General features: G+C 39.3%; 1 protein-coding gene across 2 annotated transcripts in view; it reads right to left on the bottom strand.

The window, feature by feature from the left end:
• The window catches only part of L3HYPDH (trans-L-3-hydroxyproline dehydratase), a 40,497-nt gene that overhangs the window by 22,294 nt on the left and 2,258 nt on the right, over positions 1-15,945 (bottom strand). The window contains exons 2-5 of one of the 2 annotated variants that reach the window (XM_050798058.1): positions 12,777-12,946; positions 9,712-9,834; positions 9,486-9,623; positions 6,281-6,756 (exon numbers count right to left, since the gene is read on the bottom strand). In XM_050798058.1, coding sequence (XP_050654015.1) covers positions 6,631-6,756; positions 9,486-9,623; positions 9,712-9,834; positions 12,777-12,946 — 557 coding nt within the window. In that variant the 3' untranslated portion in view covers positions 6,281-6,630. Of the gene's footprint in view, positions 1-6,280; positions 6,757-9,485; positions 9,624-9,711; positions 9,835-12,776; positions 12,947-15,945 lie in introns of those variants that run through there. The other variant, XM_050798057.1, reaches the window with a different exon arrangement.

Below are 15,945 nucleotides of genomic sequence, written 5' to 3'. Positions count from 1 at the left end.
CAGGGCTACCCGGGGAAGTTGCATCTCAAGTTTCTGGGCATGGCCCGTAATGGGGAAAAGTGTGATAAACCTTCAGGTTAACTAACCCCGGGCTCTTCTCTAAAGCAGTGGTTCAGAGTATGGACATTGGACCAGCAGCATCAACATCCACTGGAAACCTTGAGAGATACATATTATCAGGCCTACAGTGCATAGGATACCCCTGATCTACTGAAACTCCTGTGGTGGGGCCCAGGCACCTATGTTTTAACAAGCCCTCCCAGTGATTCTGATGCACAAATTTGAGAAACACTGCTCTGAAGAATGACTAGTACATTTGTAGGTCTTAGCATCAATGGTGTTAGTATTGGGAGTGCTTACTTCATTCAGAAAAAATATCCTACGGGAAATTTACAGTATAAATAGAAGAACATTTAAGGTGGCAAACCAAAACTGGGTTTCTCAGCCTCAGCGTCATGGACTTTTTGGGCCAGATAATTCTTTATTGCAGGGGCCATCTATACACTGTAGGATGTTCAGCAGCATCCCTAGCCCCTACCTATGAGATGCCAGTAGCACCTCTCCCAGCTGTGACAACTAAAAATGTCTTCAGATATTGCCAAATGTCCTCTTGGGATCTGTCAACCCCAGCTTAATCTAGACTGATTTCATCTTAATTTTGTCAATCAAGACAAAAATATAATTATCATACATTATTTAGCAAACACAATCTTCTAAGATTGTGCTTAGTTTTAGAAAACAACAAATAAGATAGGAAACCCAGCCCAAAATAAGCTTAAGTCACAGGCCAACACAGTATATTACAGTGTGCTAAATATTGTCTTAAAAATATGTGAGTGAAATTATTTGGAGGTAACTAACTCTTCCTGACGAAGACTTTGTACAAGAGGTGACATTAGACTTTTTAAAAAAAGAAGAAAGGGGAAGAACATTTGATGCATGTGCAAAGTCTTGAGGTTAGTGTTGAAATGATCAGTGTCTGAATTCTAGGATATTGGAGATGGGGAGTGAAGAAGGAAATAAATGATCAAAGTGTATTGGGGCCGCCTTATGATGGGCCTTGTAGGCCATGCTCTGGAGACTAAACTTCATCAGGGGAGGAGGGGCTATACCACAAGGGAGGGCTGTGAGCAAGTGCATGGTTCAGAAGTACCAGAAGGACTGCACTCTCCTGGTTCCTTCCTTCCTCATCTTTCTCAGTGTCCTCTGCCATTTCATCATCTTCCACCTGCCTTTACATGCTGGAGTTCATCAAAGCCCTGTTCTCGGCTCCTCTGGACTCCCCCCTCAGCCCCATCTCACTCACATCTGGGACTTGAAAGATTATCTATATATTCATTACTCAAATTATGTTTGCGGCCCCAACCTACATGCCATGCTACTTGGCATCATGTGCCAGTGGTGTATCAAATGGGTGCATGATCCTCTTCCTACTTCCCCTGAAAAACTTGGTCCTTAATACTCTGTATCTCAGAATATGGTAGAACCATCCTTCTAGCCTTTAAGCCAAAAACTTAAGAGTTTTCCTTGATAAATCCCTCCTCCTTACCACCAGTCCACATCCAATTCATCAACCAAGACCTGTGGATTTTAGTTTCAGACTATCTTTGCATCCATTCACCTCCTCCATCCTGAATCTTGGCTCTCATCCTCTCTTTGGACTACTGTTGTCACTGTTGTCCTAACTGGTCTTCCCACATCCAGTCCCTACATTGTAGGCAGATAGGCATAACGCTCTTAAAAAAATTCTTCATGCCACTTACTTATTTAAACTCCTCTAATCAGGCCAGTGTAGTGGCGTGTGCCTGTAGTCCCAGGTACTTAGGAAGCTGAGGAGGGAGGATCATTTGAGCCCAGCAGTTAGAGGCCAGCCTGGGCAACATAGTGAGACCATGTCTCTTTAAAAAAAAAATCCTATTGGCTTTCCCCATTTATTTTAGAATAAGGACCCCAATCCTTAATATTTCCTGTGAGGCACTGCATGATTTGACCCCTGCTTCCTCTCTAGTCTCATTCGGTACCACTTTCCTTCTTTTTTGCTGTGTTCCTGCCACACTCGGCTTTTATGACTTCCTTAAACCTTCCATCTTAGGGCGTTTGCACTTGCTATCCCCTCTGCCTGGAAAGCTCCCATCTTCCTCCTCCCTTCCCTAGCATCCCCATCTTCGCATTAAGGTTAGTCCATGGAGGAAGCCTCCCTTGACTGATACCCTCCTCTCCCCATGTATTGGGCCAAGTTCCCCTGTTAGTTTCACAGCACTCTGTATTTTCCATTGTAGTACATAACCATGGTCTATACGTTTTTGTGTGATTATCTAAGTATTACCTGCCTTCCCGCTGTATACTATACGAGGACCTAAACTTTGCCTGTTTATTTTATGAGATCCCCAGCACTTAGCACTCTAACAAACTGCTATACAAATGCCAACATACAAAAAAATATTTTTTGAGTAACTGTAAGAGGAGAATCTGGAATTTGGGAGACCACTTAAGGAGAGGCATTGTAATAGTCCAGGTGAAAAATGAGAGTCTGAAGTGGACCTTTGCAGTGAAGAAGGAGGTGTTATGTACAGATTAGGGCAGGTAGTATATGGATTAGGATTCTCTGGGTGTAAGTAACACAGTGAGGACACTGGTTCAAATAAGCAATATAGGAATTCACTGAAAGGACAGAGGAGGTTCCATTTACAAAAGGACAGTCTAACAGCAGCTCCAAGAAGAAAAGTCAGAGCAGTCCTGTGGGTGGGAAGAGCAGAAACTGATGGGAGTGATCTCTTTAGGCCACCATTGGAATATATCAGCTTCAGTTTTCAGACCTTATGTCATTTCTCAAGATCTCAGGTCTGGGGGAGAAAGTCTGACTGGTGTACCAGTTTCCTGGCAGTCCTAGCAAGACTACATGCAGGTAGTTTCCCAAAGAAAAAGGAGAATGTTGTTGATAAAAGAAGTGGAGGCCAGGCGTGGTGGCTCACACCTGTAATCCCAGCACTTTGGGAGGCCAAAGTGGGCGAATTACAAGGCCAGGAGTTCAAGACCAGCTGGGCAACATGGTAAAACCACGTCTCTACTAAAAATACAAAAGCATTAGCTGGACGTAGTGGCAGGCACCTGTAATCCCAGCTACTCAGGAGGCTGAGGAAGGAGAATCACTTGAACCCGGGAAGCGGAGGTTGCAGTGAGCCGAGATTGTGCCACTGCACTCCCACCCTGGCGACAAAGTGAGACTCCAACTCAAAAAAAAAAAAAAGGGGGGGGAGGTAAAAGAAGGGGAAAGGCATGATGGCCGGAGAAACCCACAGCTGTCCACCTCAGGAGCATCAACAAAGAGGACAAAGATTGTGAATAGGAGCCAAGGGTCAATCCCAAGTCCCTAGCTTGGTGGATGGCGGTGCCATTAATCAAGTTAGGGAATATGGGAAAAGGGCCACAATCTAGGGGGAAAATGATCTTGGTTGTCCCCTAAGTACTGAATCTACAGTATGGTCTTAGACCTCAGAAATTAGGGATGCAGATGTGGTTAGTCTCTCTACAAGAGGGAAAACCATGGGAATGAGTGTGACAATTTAAGGACAGAGTAGTCAGGGAAGAAAGAAAAGCACCATGGATGGAATGCTAGGGAGTACTAAAAGTTAAGAAGCAGATAAAGAAAGCAAAGCTAGGCAGGTAAATGATATAGTTAATGAGGCACATTGGTCTATTGATAAATCAGCTGTTTTATGTTTTTGATTTTCAGAAAAGAAGGTAAGGCAATTTTCCCAGCCTCTTATGAGGAACATATTTGTGATCGTCTGGTCAGTTCTATCCTTTACCTCCAGGTGGAGAGCTAACAGGCTTTTAATCTGTTTCAGAGCTTAGAGGAGAAGTTGCCAGCTAGGATTACCCAAACAGGTAATTAAGATAGGCTCGTCCAAAAGTTGGCTACTCACAGTACTCCAACCAGCAACATTAGCATCGCCTGAGAGCTTGTTAGAAATGCCCACCCTGTGTCTGATGAATGAGACTCTAAGATTCCCAGGTGATGCACATGCACATTGAAGTATGAAGAACAGTGTCCTAAAGAGGGATATGGAATTTGTGGCTTTCAGGATTGAAGAGAAGGGTGACCTAACTCTTATTGAGTCTGGGGGACTTGGAGCAAAGCGCATTGTGAGTTCATGATGAAGAGGAGATGGGCCTGGGCCCATACAATTGCAACACTTTGGTGGGCACTAAGGGGACTGGGTACCAACCTCATAAGCCTAACTGAGTGCTTCTGTGGGTGAGCTCAGCACCAAGGGACTAGAGTTGCCTGTTTTAAAATGGACCACACCTGCCTACAGGGAGCAAGCAGTGGGGGCCACCATGGATTGCACAAACCATTAGACCTGGCAATTAGGTAAAGTTTCTAATGAGTAATGAGGTAGAAGCCAGATTGCAATAGTTGAACAGCAAAATGGAAGGTGAGAAAATGTACCCATTGAGGAGACAGTAAGGAATCTAGAAGCTTAAATACCAAGGGAAGGAGTTAGCAGTGACAGCCATCTACAGAGGGAAGGAGGGACAGGGATGTTTGTTTCATTTTGTTTACAATCAGCACATTTAAATACTTAGGGGAAGGAACAAGGTGGGGGGAGGGCAGGAGATTGGAGACACCTGAAAGATGTTAATTGATGAGGCAACACCCTCACTGAGATGGGAAGGGATAGATGTGAGCAGTATTAAGAAGGTAGAATCAACAGGGCTTTGTGACTGACTAGACATGTGGAGGTCAGAGGAGGAGGAGTTGATTTCCCTAATGTTTTTTACTTCAAGGGAACCAGGGTAGAGTACAGCAGGAATGAACACTATTGCAAGGGTTCAGCTCTGGTTTGGATTGAAATTTAGGAAGACTTAGGTAATAGATATTGTTTAATGTTCAAGAAATATAACATTCTTATTATTACAGTACTATGTCCTAGACCAAGTTATGGCCATCCTATCTTAGAACTGGAGGAAGTGCTGTAGGAAAATACTAGACTTGGAGTCAGAACTCCTAGATTTGCAGCCTCTAAATGACCTTAGGAGAGTTATTTAACATGTTCGACTTGCATCTGCCTTAAATGGATAAATGGGATAAAAACAGTGGCATACCGTGGCTAGGGCAGGAGTAGTAGTTTTCCCTGGTGCAGTTGATAAAGGGGTGTGCCGTCTTCAGAGAATTTTAGAACAATACTAAAACCAACTAAAAGTCTTTTTAATATCACCAAGTGCTGACAATTCTAAACAAGGTCAGTGAGTAAAACTACCCCCTACCTTGATGGCCATGGAATCATAATATGCATTTCTGAATGTACTTCAGTATGTACCTGATAGATTATAAAATGCTACAAAATGTAATTTTTAAACAATTTTCCTTCAAATTCATGTGACTTGTGAGATTCAGAGGGAAAATAACGGTTCCGTTTTTATTTTTATTTTTTTTTAAGTATAGCAAATCTGATCTGCAAAAATTATTTGGTCATACTGAGTTAGTGATAATGTCATTTTTTTTAGGTAAGTGATTTATTTACTACAGAATTCTGTGGAGAATGAGTGAAAAACATCCTCACTGTTTTTGTGTAATAGAGAAATAAAAAACATTAACATGATAGCTTTCCTTTTGGTCAGGTAATTAAATCACAGACCTAATAATAAGGCCTATACAGACTCTCTGGGTGATAAAGCCAGTTAAATGAATTAATTACTTCAGTTTCTGGATGCTCCGAAATAAAATACTATTACCTATCTCACAAAAGAGTCTACTGAATTCTCGGAGAGCATCACATCTTAGAATATTTTAATGCTTCAGCTATTTTTAACAGGCTCATAGATAAGTATTAACTAGAAGGAATGCCAATTGTAAGCATTTATTTCATGTTTTAAATCTACCTAGCATGCAGCTGATAGAGTATGAGACTCATTCCATTGTAAGGATTCACTGCTTAATTTCTACTGTATATCTGCATTTTAATAATGCAATAAGCAACCCCTTTTATAAAAGCCCTAAAGATACAGCACAAGTCTGATTACTAGTTGGTCTTCTTAGCATCAGTCTCTGATACTTCATTACCTGTGGGTGTAGACGCTGGGCTTTGCACCACAGAGAACACCCTAGCAGCAGCTGTAACAAAGAAGCTGACTCCAACCCCATCCTTCCCAGGCTATTGTGCTAAGTGTTGAGTACTTTATAATAATCCATCTCCTTTACATGCTGCTTATAGAGAGGACATTATTCTACTCAAAAAAAATGGAAGACAAAAATAATGAGCTTGTAAAGTTCATTGTTAAATTCCACATATTATTCAAAGAGTCTTTAAAACAAAATATGATATTAATAGTAATTACCATAGAGCAACATTTTAAAAGTAACTACTGCTTTAATTTTATCTGATGTGTTAATCACGAGAAAAAGACTGCATTTCTGGCATTTTGTATGCTAGACATAAGTGATATTTATACCAAAATACAGTTGCAAATATGAGGTATAATGACTTTATATTTAGTCACAGGGTAGTATTTTAGAAAGAAAGTTAGTTTATATGTATAATTTGATTATTGGTTTTCACATAGAGAAAACAATCATTATGGATAATGATTACTTTAAAAAGAAAGCCCTTAAAATCATGGAAGAAGTCACTTGAGAAGAAATCCATCCCTCAGTGGGTCGTCATCTTCTACTATAAAGCTTGCTGTACCCGTGTAATGGGCTTGTCCTGATACTTCCACTATAACAGCTTTAAAATCACCACATTTCGCTTCCTGAAAAAAGATGGAGTATACTATCAAAATATTGCACTCATATTGTATCTGGCTTGAAAATTGTACTCTTGACTTTTATCATGTGAAGGAATGGCAAGGAAATCCTACGGGCAAGGGAAGGTTTTTAAGGAGAGTGACATGGTCAGACTTGTGTTTTAGATAACTGTAGCTGTAAAATGGGGATCAAACTGGAAAAGAGAGAGACAAAAGACCCAGAAACATGTTAAGAGATAACCTCAATTCACTGAATGATTCCACAGTCACTACGGGAGTTTTCAGTGAAGATGGAGAAGGAGAATATATACTAACACAGAGACAGTTTGGAGGTAGAACTGATAGGCCTCTTGACCAATGCATGTGGGAACTGAGGACTAGCAATAAATTAATTATAACCATAGTTTCTAGCTTGGAAATGATGCTAGTGATGGCATTAACCATAATGGGGAGAGAAAGGAAGAGCACATTTGAGAAAGGAAGGAAGGAAGAACTTTTTAACAAGGTGAGTTTGAGACACCACTGGGACAGTCATTTAGAGATGAGTATAATGAACAGTCGGGATTAAGTGCATTATATTCTGAAAGACATACAGGGTAGGTAGGCAGGGCAGGGATAAAGGTTTGGGAGTCATCATCAGTAGATGGTTGAAAACTAAAGCCTAGGAAGTGGATGAAATTGCCCAGCAGCATCAAACTGTAGATGAGATGAGAAGGAAGCTGAGGATGAAGTGATGGGAACATCTAAATAGAAGGACAGGGAAAGGAAGCTGGGACAGGCGAAGAAACTGAAAAGGTACCATCAGGGAGCCTGGACAGGCCCACACAGACAGGGAGAGAGCATGATGCAAGTGAAGACGTTCTGGCAAGCATAATCAATAACTATAAAACAACTGGAAACATTAACTTCAGCATATCTTTTTATGTTCTACTTTTTAAAAGAAGAATAACTGAAGCGAAAGGTAAAATGTCAAATATTGTTGGGGTATAATACTTTATCTTTTTATAAAGTTGCTGTAGTGTGACAGGTCCTTCACCAGGTTATGTAAGGATGTACGTGCACTGCTTGAACCCTGAAGGCTGGGGGGGTAAGCCAAGGGCATGGTGCCCAGCCAAGGAGCAGGTATCCCTGAGAACCCAAATATCCCAGAGAATATCTGGGAACATACCAAGGAAAACAGTCCTATCACACATACACAGTAGGCAAAGAGCCAGAAAATTAGCTTAAAAGCAGCTTAGAGTCAGGAGGCAGGATGGGTCTCCATAGTTGTTCAGCTGCTTCCCAGGAGTGCCTTGTATGGAAGTTCTAATAAATGCATCGACTTGCCAACCTGGACGTGTCTGAGTCATTCTTTGGTCTCTCGGCTCCCTCTCTATTTAGGGGGACATTGCAGTCCCAGATTCTTCTCATAACAGTTCCTATAATATAAAGCCTCATTGACCTTTTGCTCTGACAGCAATATAATGTAATGCTTTGGTCTGTTCAGAGAGACCCACGTTCATGACCTGGATCTGCTACTCACTAACTAACCTCTGGCAAATTACCTAACTTCTCCAATTCTCCATTTTATCATCTATTTAAAAGGAAAACAACAGTACAGTACTGACCTTGTAGGACTCTTGTGAGGATTAAATGAGATGGCATGTATCAAGTGTTTAGCTTGAAAACTGATGAACAGTGAAGTATCCAATAAATGTATGTTATTATTTTTATGTTCCATTTCAGATTCTGAAGACAGTGTGTTCCAAATTTTTGCATACAACATAAATGGTTTCACATGTCTAAGATTGCTATATGATGTAGAGATCTTTAAGGAAACTCTAATATTGAGAAACACCAAATCTTAAAAACAGCTATATTAGGGTAGATTGTTTGCTATGTTAAAGGACTCTTTATGAGTAGAATAATTTACTGAATGTAGATCAATCATTCTGTAGTAGATTTCATTTACTACTGAGATTCATTACTTAGCAGTTAGCACATTTAAAATTTTATTCCATTACAAAAATTTGATGTTCCACAACTTTTCAGGGCTTTCACATCCTATTATATCAAATAAAACACTAATATAAAATAAAACAAAAAACAAACAACAAAAAAACCCAAACCCTGATTTAGTAGTTCTTAAACCTTTTGGTCTCAGGACCCTTTTATACCTTAAGATTTGAGGACCCCAAAGAGTTTTTCTTTATATAAGTTTTATCTATCAATATTTACTGTATTAGGAATTAGATATATCTGTTCATTACTTCATTTTAAAAATAACAAACCCATATTTTTGTGAAAATAACTATGTTTGCCAAAACAAAAAAAATTTATGAGAAAACTGGCAATGTTTGATATTTTTGCAAACTTCTTTCATGTCTGGCTTAATAGAAGACAACTAGGTTCTCATATCTAGCTTCTGCATTCAATTGGTTGGGTTATCATACATCACGTAGCCTCTGAAGAACTCCACTGTACAATCTTGAGAGAATGAGAGTGAAAAGCAAGTAATGTCATTATTGTAAACATAGTTTTGACCTTCTGAACCCATGGAAAGGAACTTAGGGGCCCCCTGGGGTCCCAAGACCACACTGGAGAACCAATGTCCTAGTTGAAAAGAAGTTTTTACAGGCCTGCTTTAAAATTCTCTTCTGAAAGCTGACTGAAGAAATTTATCAAATACCCAACTCAGGCCTCTTCAGTCTCATGAGTGACACATTTATAAATAAGAAGCGAAGGGTGTCACTTACCCTCACAGCTTTCCCTGTGAATACTGAGCCAGTGGTACTGCTTTTGAAGGCTCTGGTCTGGTTCAGTTCCAGAAGCCCTTTGTGATACTGTAAGGCAATTCGGGCTGTCACTCCCGAGCCAGTGGGACTTCTGTCAACCTGTTTCAGAATAAATGAAGATAGAACGTTCATAATGTTTTAGTTCCATATTACCTGGCGTTTGTCCCTAAACATTCGGTTTTAATACCTGTTCATCTGCAAAAACACAAATGTTGGTGGTTGGTTCCTTGGTATAAGCATCTTTTCCATCTGTTAGTATGGTTCCATATAAAAAGGCAAGGTCTTCACTATCAGGATGATTAATTTTAAACTGCAAATAACAAAAAAAACAACCACACAAAAAATAAATATTTTGATTCAAATTTATCTTTATAAATAATGCAGATGGGTCATTTTTAGACGTAACTTTTTAATCATCATTTTTAAAATACCGTTTCGGGCAACATATACTAATTGCTAGAAATTATGTCGTTGTCTAGATGAAGTAACAACTTTATTGGAAGTTATAATTATTATCATACTTTGAGTCCCTTCTAAGGAAGCTGTCCTGCATGTAGCCTTTGCTAAAAAAAGTAGTCCTATTTTATACACCCCTCCCACCCCAAATACACATAGTCTTTGCAGCACTGACTCCAGGATGGTCAATCCACAGGCTGGTGATGGCTTCTCCAACAGGATGAGCTAAGGCAATCATAGTCTTATTCTCAGAAGCTTAAGGAGGATAATGTGGGAAAATCAGGCTCTGAGTATCTAGAGCTGAAGTTAATATCAATGATAGAGACAAAGGCTGTGAGAGGACATAACATTCTGTAAGAATGCAGAAGCTATTAGGTAAGAGAAACAATTGGATGAAAAATAGATTTATTGTAGCCAATGAAGTCAGTTGATTCATCAAAAAGTAGTAGATATGCACACAAAGAAGCAGGCACTGGCAGGGTAACTAAGTCACTCAATGGTAGATTCAGGTCCAAATGTGCAAAGCTACTTGTACTTGGAAGTCTAGTTCTTTAACTTTTCCTGGATTTCTGCAAACATTTGTAGTATGACTGAGATTGCTATAATCTTACTTCCCTTGTATATCCTTATAATTAGTACTTTCTACTTCCAGTTACATGTCATTTAAAGCAATGGAACAGCTTTGGGTTCTTAACATCCAAAGAGTCCATCTGAAACCACGTTAAAGTCTCCTGCAGATTGAATCTTTGTTCTCCATCCTCTTAAAGCGATATGCCCCACCTCCACTATAGCACATTCCAACACAATGCTTGCTTCCCCCACTGGAGCTAGCTCCTCGAAGATGGAGTTTGTTCTCTCGGATCTAGCATAGTGTCTAACATCCATACAGTATGTTTTTGGTAAATGTTTGTTAAAAGAGTGAATGAACGAAGATGAATTTATATTAACTTTAACTCTCCATCCCCATGGCCTTTTCCTAAATCTGCTTCAGCAGTGTGAATGGTCAACAGTTCACAGAGTAATTAATTGTACTGTCTGATACATCAATAATAGAACTTGTCCTCATTTTTCTCAGAATCCTTCCTCCCTCAAAGTCGACCCCTTGCCACCTTGTTGAGTTCAAACTCAAATGAGAAGGACAAAATTACACCTTTTATTAAGATATCCATGACTTTTTCTCTTCAATTCATTAAAAATTAGGAGAAATTATTTTGTGCCAAGTTGTTAACTCAAACTATTAGCTGTCCTGCTTAATGGAACAGAAAATTAATGTACATTCAGAGCTTCAAAAGTTACTATCATAATATAATTACATATATTGGTACTGGCAGTACCAGAAAAATAATTTATAATACTGATACAGTATATATTCTCATTTTGTTATTTAAGTTATAAATTATTTTAAAATAAAGCTTCAGAACATAATAATTATTAGTACATTAGACACTATCTTACACAAGTTACTTTTTACTACCAATAAATTCTCACATACTAAACATTCAAATACTGTACATGTGCTTTATTTATAGGTCCCAATTTCAAGGTAAAATGTGCTTCACTTGTGCTAGAAGTGAAAGAATATTCTAGAATTATTTATTATCTAAACTGATTTTATCAAAATAGCTTTCCCAAGTAAAAACTAGAGTTATTTAAGTAGTTATTTGAGTAACTTCTTAGCAATATAGGAAAAAAATAATAGGAATTAATGTTCTCTATGAAATAAGAAAAAGGTTTAAATCCATTTTGTATGCTATATTTTACATTTATTATTCAAGTTTTACAGAATGACCACACACATGCATTTGAAATTTGTACAATTCTATAAATACATTTCTACACATTTAAGGAACTATAAACTATATTAGTATGTATGTATTATTAAATTTAGTAATTGCTGGGTGTGATGGCTCACACCTATAATCCCAGCACTTTGGGAGGCCGAGTTGGGAGGATCACTTGACGCCAGGAGTTTGAGGCCAGCCTGGGCAACATAGTGAGATCCTGTCTCTATATAAACACACACACGCACACACTCACACTAACACACAGATTTAGCTGGGTGTGATGGGGCATGCCTGTGGTCCCAGCTACTCTGGAGGCTGAGGCAGAAGCATCATTTTGAGCCTGGGAATTTGAGGTTACAGCAAGCTTTGATCACACCACTCCACTACAGCCTGGGTGACAGAGCAAGACCCTGTCTCAAAAAAATAATATTATCATTTACTGAACATTTACTATTGGCCAGACACTACTCTAAGTCCTTTACATTTATTGACTTATTTCATTCTCACAACCCTACAAAGCAGGTATTTTTTAATTTCCATTTTGCAGACAGGAAAACTGAGGCATATGGAGGTTATGTAACTTGTCCAAAGTTATATACATTACAAGTGGTAAAGCTAGAATTCGTAGAGAGTTTTGCTCTAGAGCAGGGGTGTCCAATCTTTTGGTTTTCCTGGGCCACACTGGAAGAGAAGAATTGTCTTAGGCCACACATAAGATACACTAACACTAATGAGAGCTGACGAGCCACAAAAAATTGCAAAAACTCATAATGTTTTAAGAAGGTTTAAGAAATTTGTTTTGGGCCACACTCAAAGCCATTCTGGGTTGCATGTGGCTCGCAGGCCATGGGTTGGACAAGCTTGCTTTGGAGGCTAAGATTTTAATAAGTACCCTATTCTTAGTACTACTAATAATTTAAACATCATTTAATTTTCTTTATAGACCTAATAATGTATATTTCCTCCATGCCACAGAGAAGGGCATTGGTTATGAAAGCAGAGTAATACTGACCTGAGCTTTCACTGCCTCTGTTACCGTACTCGCTGCATCCACAAGGTCCCTGGTCTTTGCAGAACAAATGTCTAGTCCTAACTTTTCAGCACTAACAAATGCATAAAATGCACCGCCATATGCAATGTCCACCACCACCTTTCCATGTCCGGGAACATCCACCATGAGATCTAAAAAAAAGATGTGTTTGGAAATAAGATGTGTTTGTTAATAAGTATTTTAGCAACAAAATTCAAAGGATTTTTAATATGTTTATCTTTCAAGAGCGATGTTCTTTTCCTATCATAAAAATAATGAAGTAAAAATCAATTTTTTAAAATTAGTAAGCATCAAGTGAATAAGAGCTAGACGCATCATTCTATTTTCTGTTTTAACTTGATGATTGCAGAAGTTACAAACTGAATGCCATGCTTTCCCTAACTCATACAGACATATTCATTAACTTCTCTGAGGATCTTTTCTAGGAAACACCACTGAGACCGAGAGAGGGAAACCCAAGGGCATCCCTGTGAACACTAAGAAGGAAAATGTCTATTCCCCACTTGTACTATGAGAGATGGTTTAAAATAGTAAGGATCTTGGATCCTATTTACAAATCGGTTTTCTTCAGTTGTAATGTCAAAACAAAAATTTTAAAAGATCTACATAAATTATATATACTTATCTACATATTTTCATCTCATTAAGGTATCCTGCAGGCAAACACACAGAAAAAAAGACATTGTAGAATCATTGAATGCTACAGCATCATCTTGCACCAGGGTTTTTATTTGAGCATTTTAAGTCTCAACATCCCCAAAGTTTCACCTGAAGGTCAGTAGTTTGAAATCTTGAATCTGTATTTCCAAAGAAAGGGGGCTGGGTGATGTTTATTTCCCCTCTTCTCAAATTTTCCTCTTTTCCTCTTCCCTAATTTAAGCTGGCTTGTTGATCACTGTCTTTCAGGGAAGCCTATGGCAGGGGAGAAAGTTTGTCTTTCATGTTTTTATTTTACGGAAGCCTAAGCTCTAAGGGAAAGACATCTGTTGGCAAAGGAGTGTCCTGAAGGTAGAAATATTTCTCCTAGAGATACATTTCTTCTGCCTTGAGAAGAGTGGAGGCTGAAGGTCCTTAGTGCACAGAGGACTTGTGTTAACTTCCGCAGGGCAACACAGGAGCAGGACGTGAAGAAACAGAGGACGGGGAGGTGGTGCAGAGGGCATGGACCAGGTGGGGTGGGACAGCCAATGCTGCTGCTCCACTTCGCTGATTAACTGTGTAAGCTGAGGACTGAAGTGCCATCCTCTCCAAGGCCACAGCACTTTTAAGAAATCTTGGCTCACACATATCAGGAAAGGGGACAACACATGGAGTGATGAGGCTAAGTGAACCAAAAGGACAGAGTAAGGTTTCAATTTCAGAAATTAAGTTTTGGGAAAGAAAATATGTCTTGTGTTCCTGAGTTTTCATGCTAAGTCACACAAAGATACCAGCATGCTATCAGTCCACAGAAGGCTATCAGTATGCTGTCAGTCCACACTAGTCCACAGAAGCCCTTTTAACCCATGATTTGTTAAAACAGAGCAAGTTTATCATCGAAAGAGTAAAACATGCTGTGGATTGTAACAACAAAACTGAATCAAAAATGTCTTTATCTTGATGCTGGTGCAACAAGAAAAGCAAATTTAATGAAAAGAGAATGGGGAAGTAGATAGAAATGAGAGACTGCTGGAAGGTGGAGAGCTAAGGTGAGGGTGCAGATCAGCATTTACCAGGAGACCCAGGTGACGGTCCCGGGGCTCAGTCTGCCTGCCCTCTTCTCTTGATTGTAACACCTGAATGGGGCATTGGCCCCCAATCAGGGGGCCAGGATGGAGTTGGGAAGCTGGTTCAGGAGAAGTCATCCCTGAGCCTACAATCATTTCCCTGGCCCACCCTTTCTAGAATCTTGGGTCTGGTTTTCTCAGGGTGGGCAGTTGGGTAGGGTGCTACACCTCACTGAGTTTTGGTTTCCTTTTCTTTAAAACGAACCAAATTTCCTTTAAAGTTACCCTTGTCCATCAATTATCTGTGATTACTTCATTTTTTAATCACTAAATTACTAAAATTAAAAATTAAGATATTTATTTCACCCCTGAGTACTTCCTATGTGGCAGGTCTTTACATATACTAACCCCTTAATTCATTACATTAGCGCCTTAATTACTACAGCCCTGAGAGGTAGGTACTGTTTTACTTACTATCCTCACATTATTCCCTGACTTACCCACCAAATAAGTGGCAGAGCTTGGGGTCAAACCCAGGACCAGGTGACTCCAAAGCCCAAACTCTTTCTACTAAAATACACAAACTCTATCCAGAATGCAATCCAAAGTCTAAGGGTTTTTCTTTTCTTCTATACAAGCATATCACTGACATTTCAATTTGATTTACTTTGCTTAAGATTTAGTGAGCACCTACTATGTGCCGATTACTGTAGAAGATATAAGAAGTACAAGGAAGAATAAAACATAGGCTTTTCCCTTCTTGGAGTTTAGTTGGACAAGATAGATTTTAAAATACGCTGTATCTGTGAATGAGGGGTGATACACTAAGCAGTATTCCAGAAATTGAAACATATCTCCTTAAACTACAAAAAATTTTAAGGATGAGAGCCAAGCAGTATGATAGGCCAGGGTTCCAACCATAGTTCTGCCATTTAGTGTGTCTTTGGTGTCTTGTGCAAACTGTAACTGCTATTTCTCCTAAAAGAGTTGTTTTGAAAATTCCATGTGTGGGGAGTTCCTGGCACAGATTAGGGACTCAAAGGCCAAAACTTTAATTTCCAATGGGAATAGGTTTCTCAAGAGGACCAGATGTTTACATTTGTCAATCAGCATATTCTTCTCCAAGTTTCATTTATTTAGTTACTCATTCAACAAATATTCATTGACTAACTACTCTTCCAGGGACCTAGAATACTGTGAACAAAAAAGATTTTGCATTTTAGCCCAGTGGGGTGGAGAAGAACTCAGCAACCCTCCGAGGTGGGTACTATTGTCATCCTCATTTTACAGACTGTGATACTGAGGTATGAACTCTAGCACAAGGTCACTGAGATGGGGAGAGGTGGGGCAGTGACCTTGAACTCTATGTCTGCCTTGTATACATTTTTCAAAGTAGAGAATATAGCATTTCATTTTCTTAACTC

Source organism: Macaca thibetana, chromosome 7 (assembly GCF_024542745.1).
Source record: "Macaca thibetana thibetana isolate TM-01 chromosome 7, ASM2454274v1, whole genome shotgun sequence".
Lineage (NCBI taxonomy): Eukaryota > Metazoa > Chordata > Mammalia > Primates > Cercopithecidae > Macaca > Macaca thibetana.
This window is presented reverse-complemented; position numbering and strand designations above follow the sequence as displayed.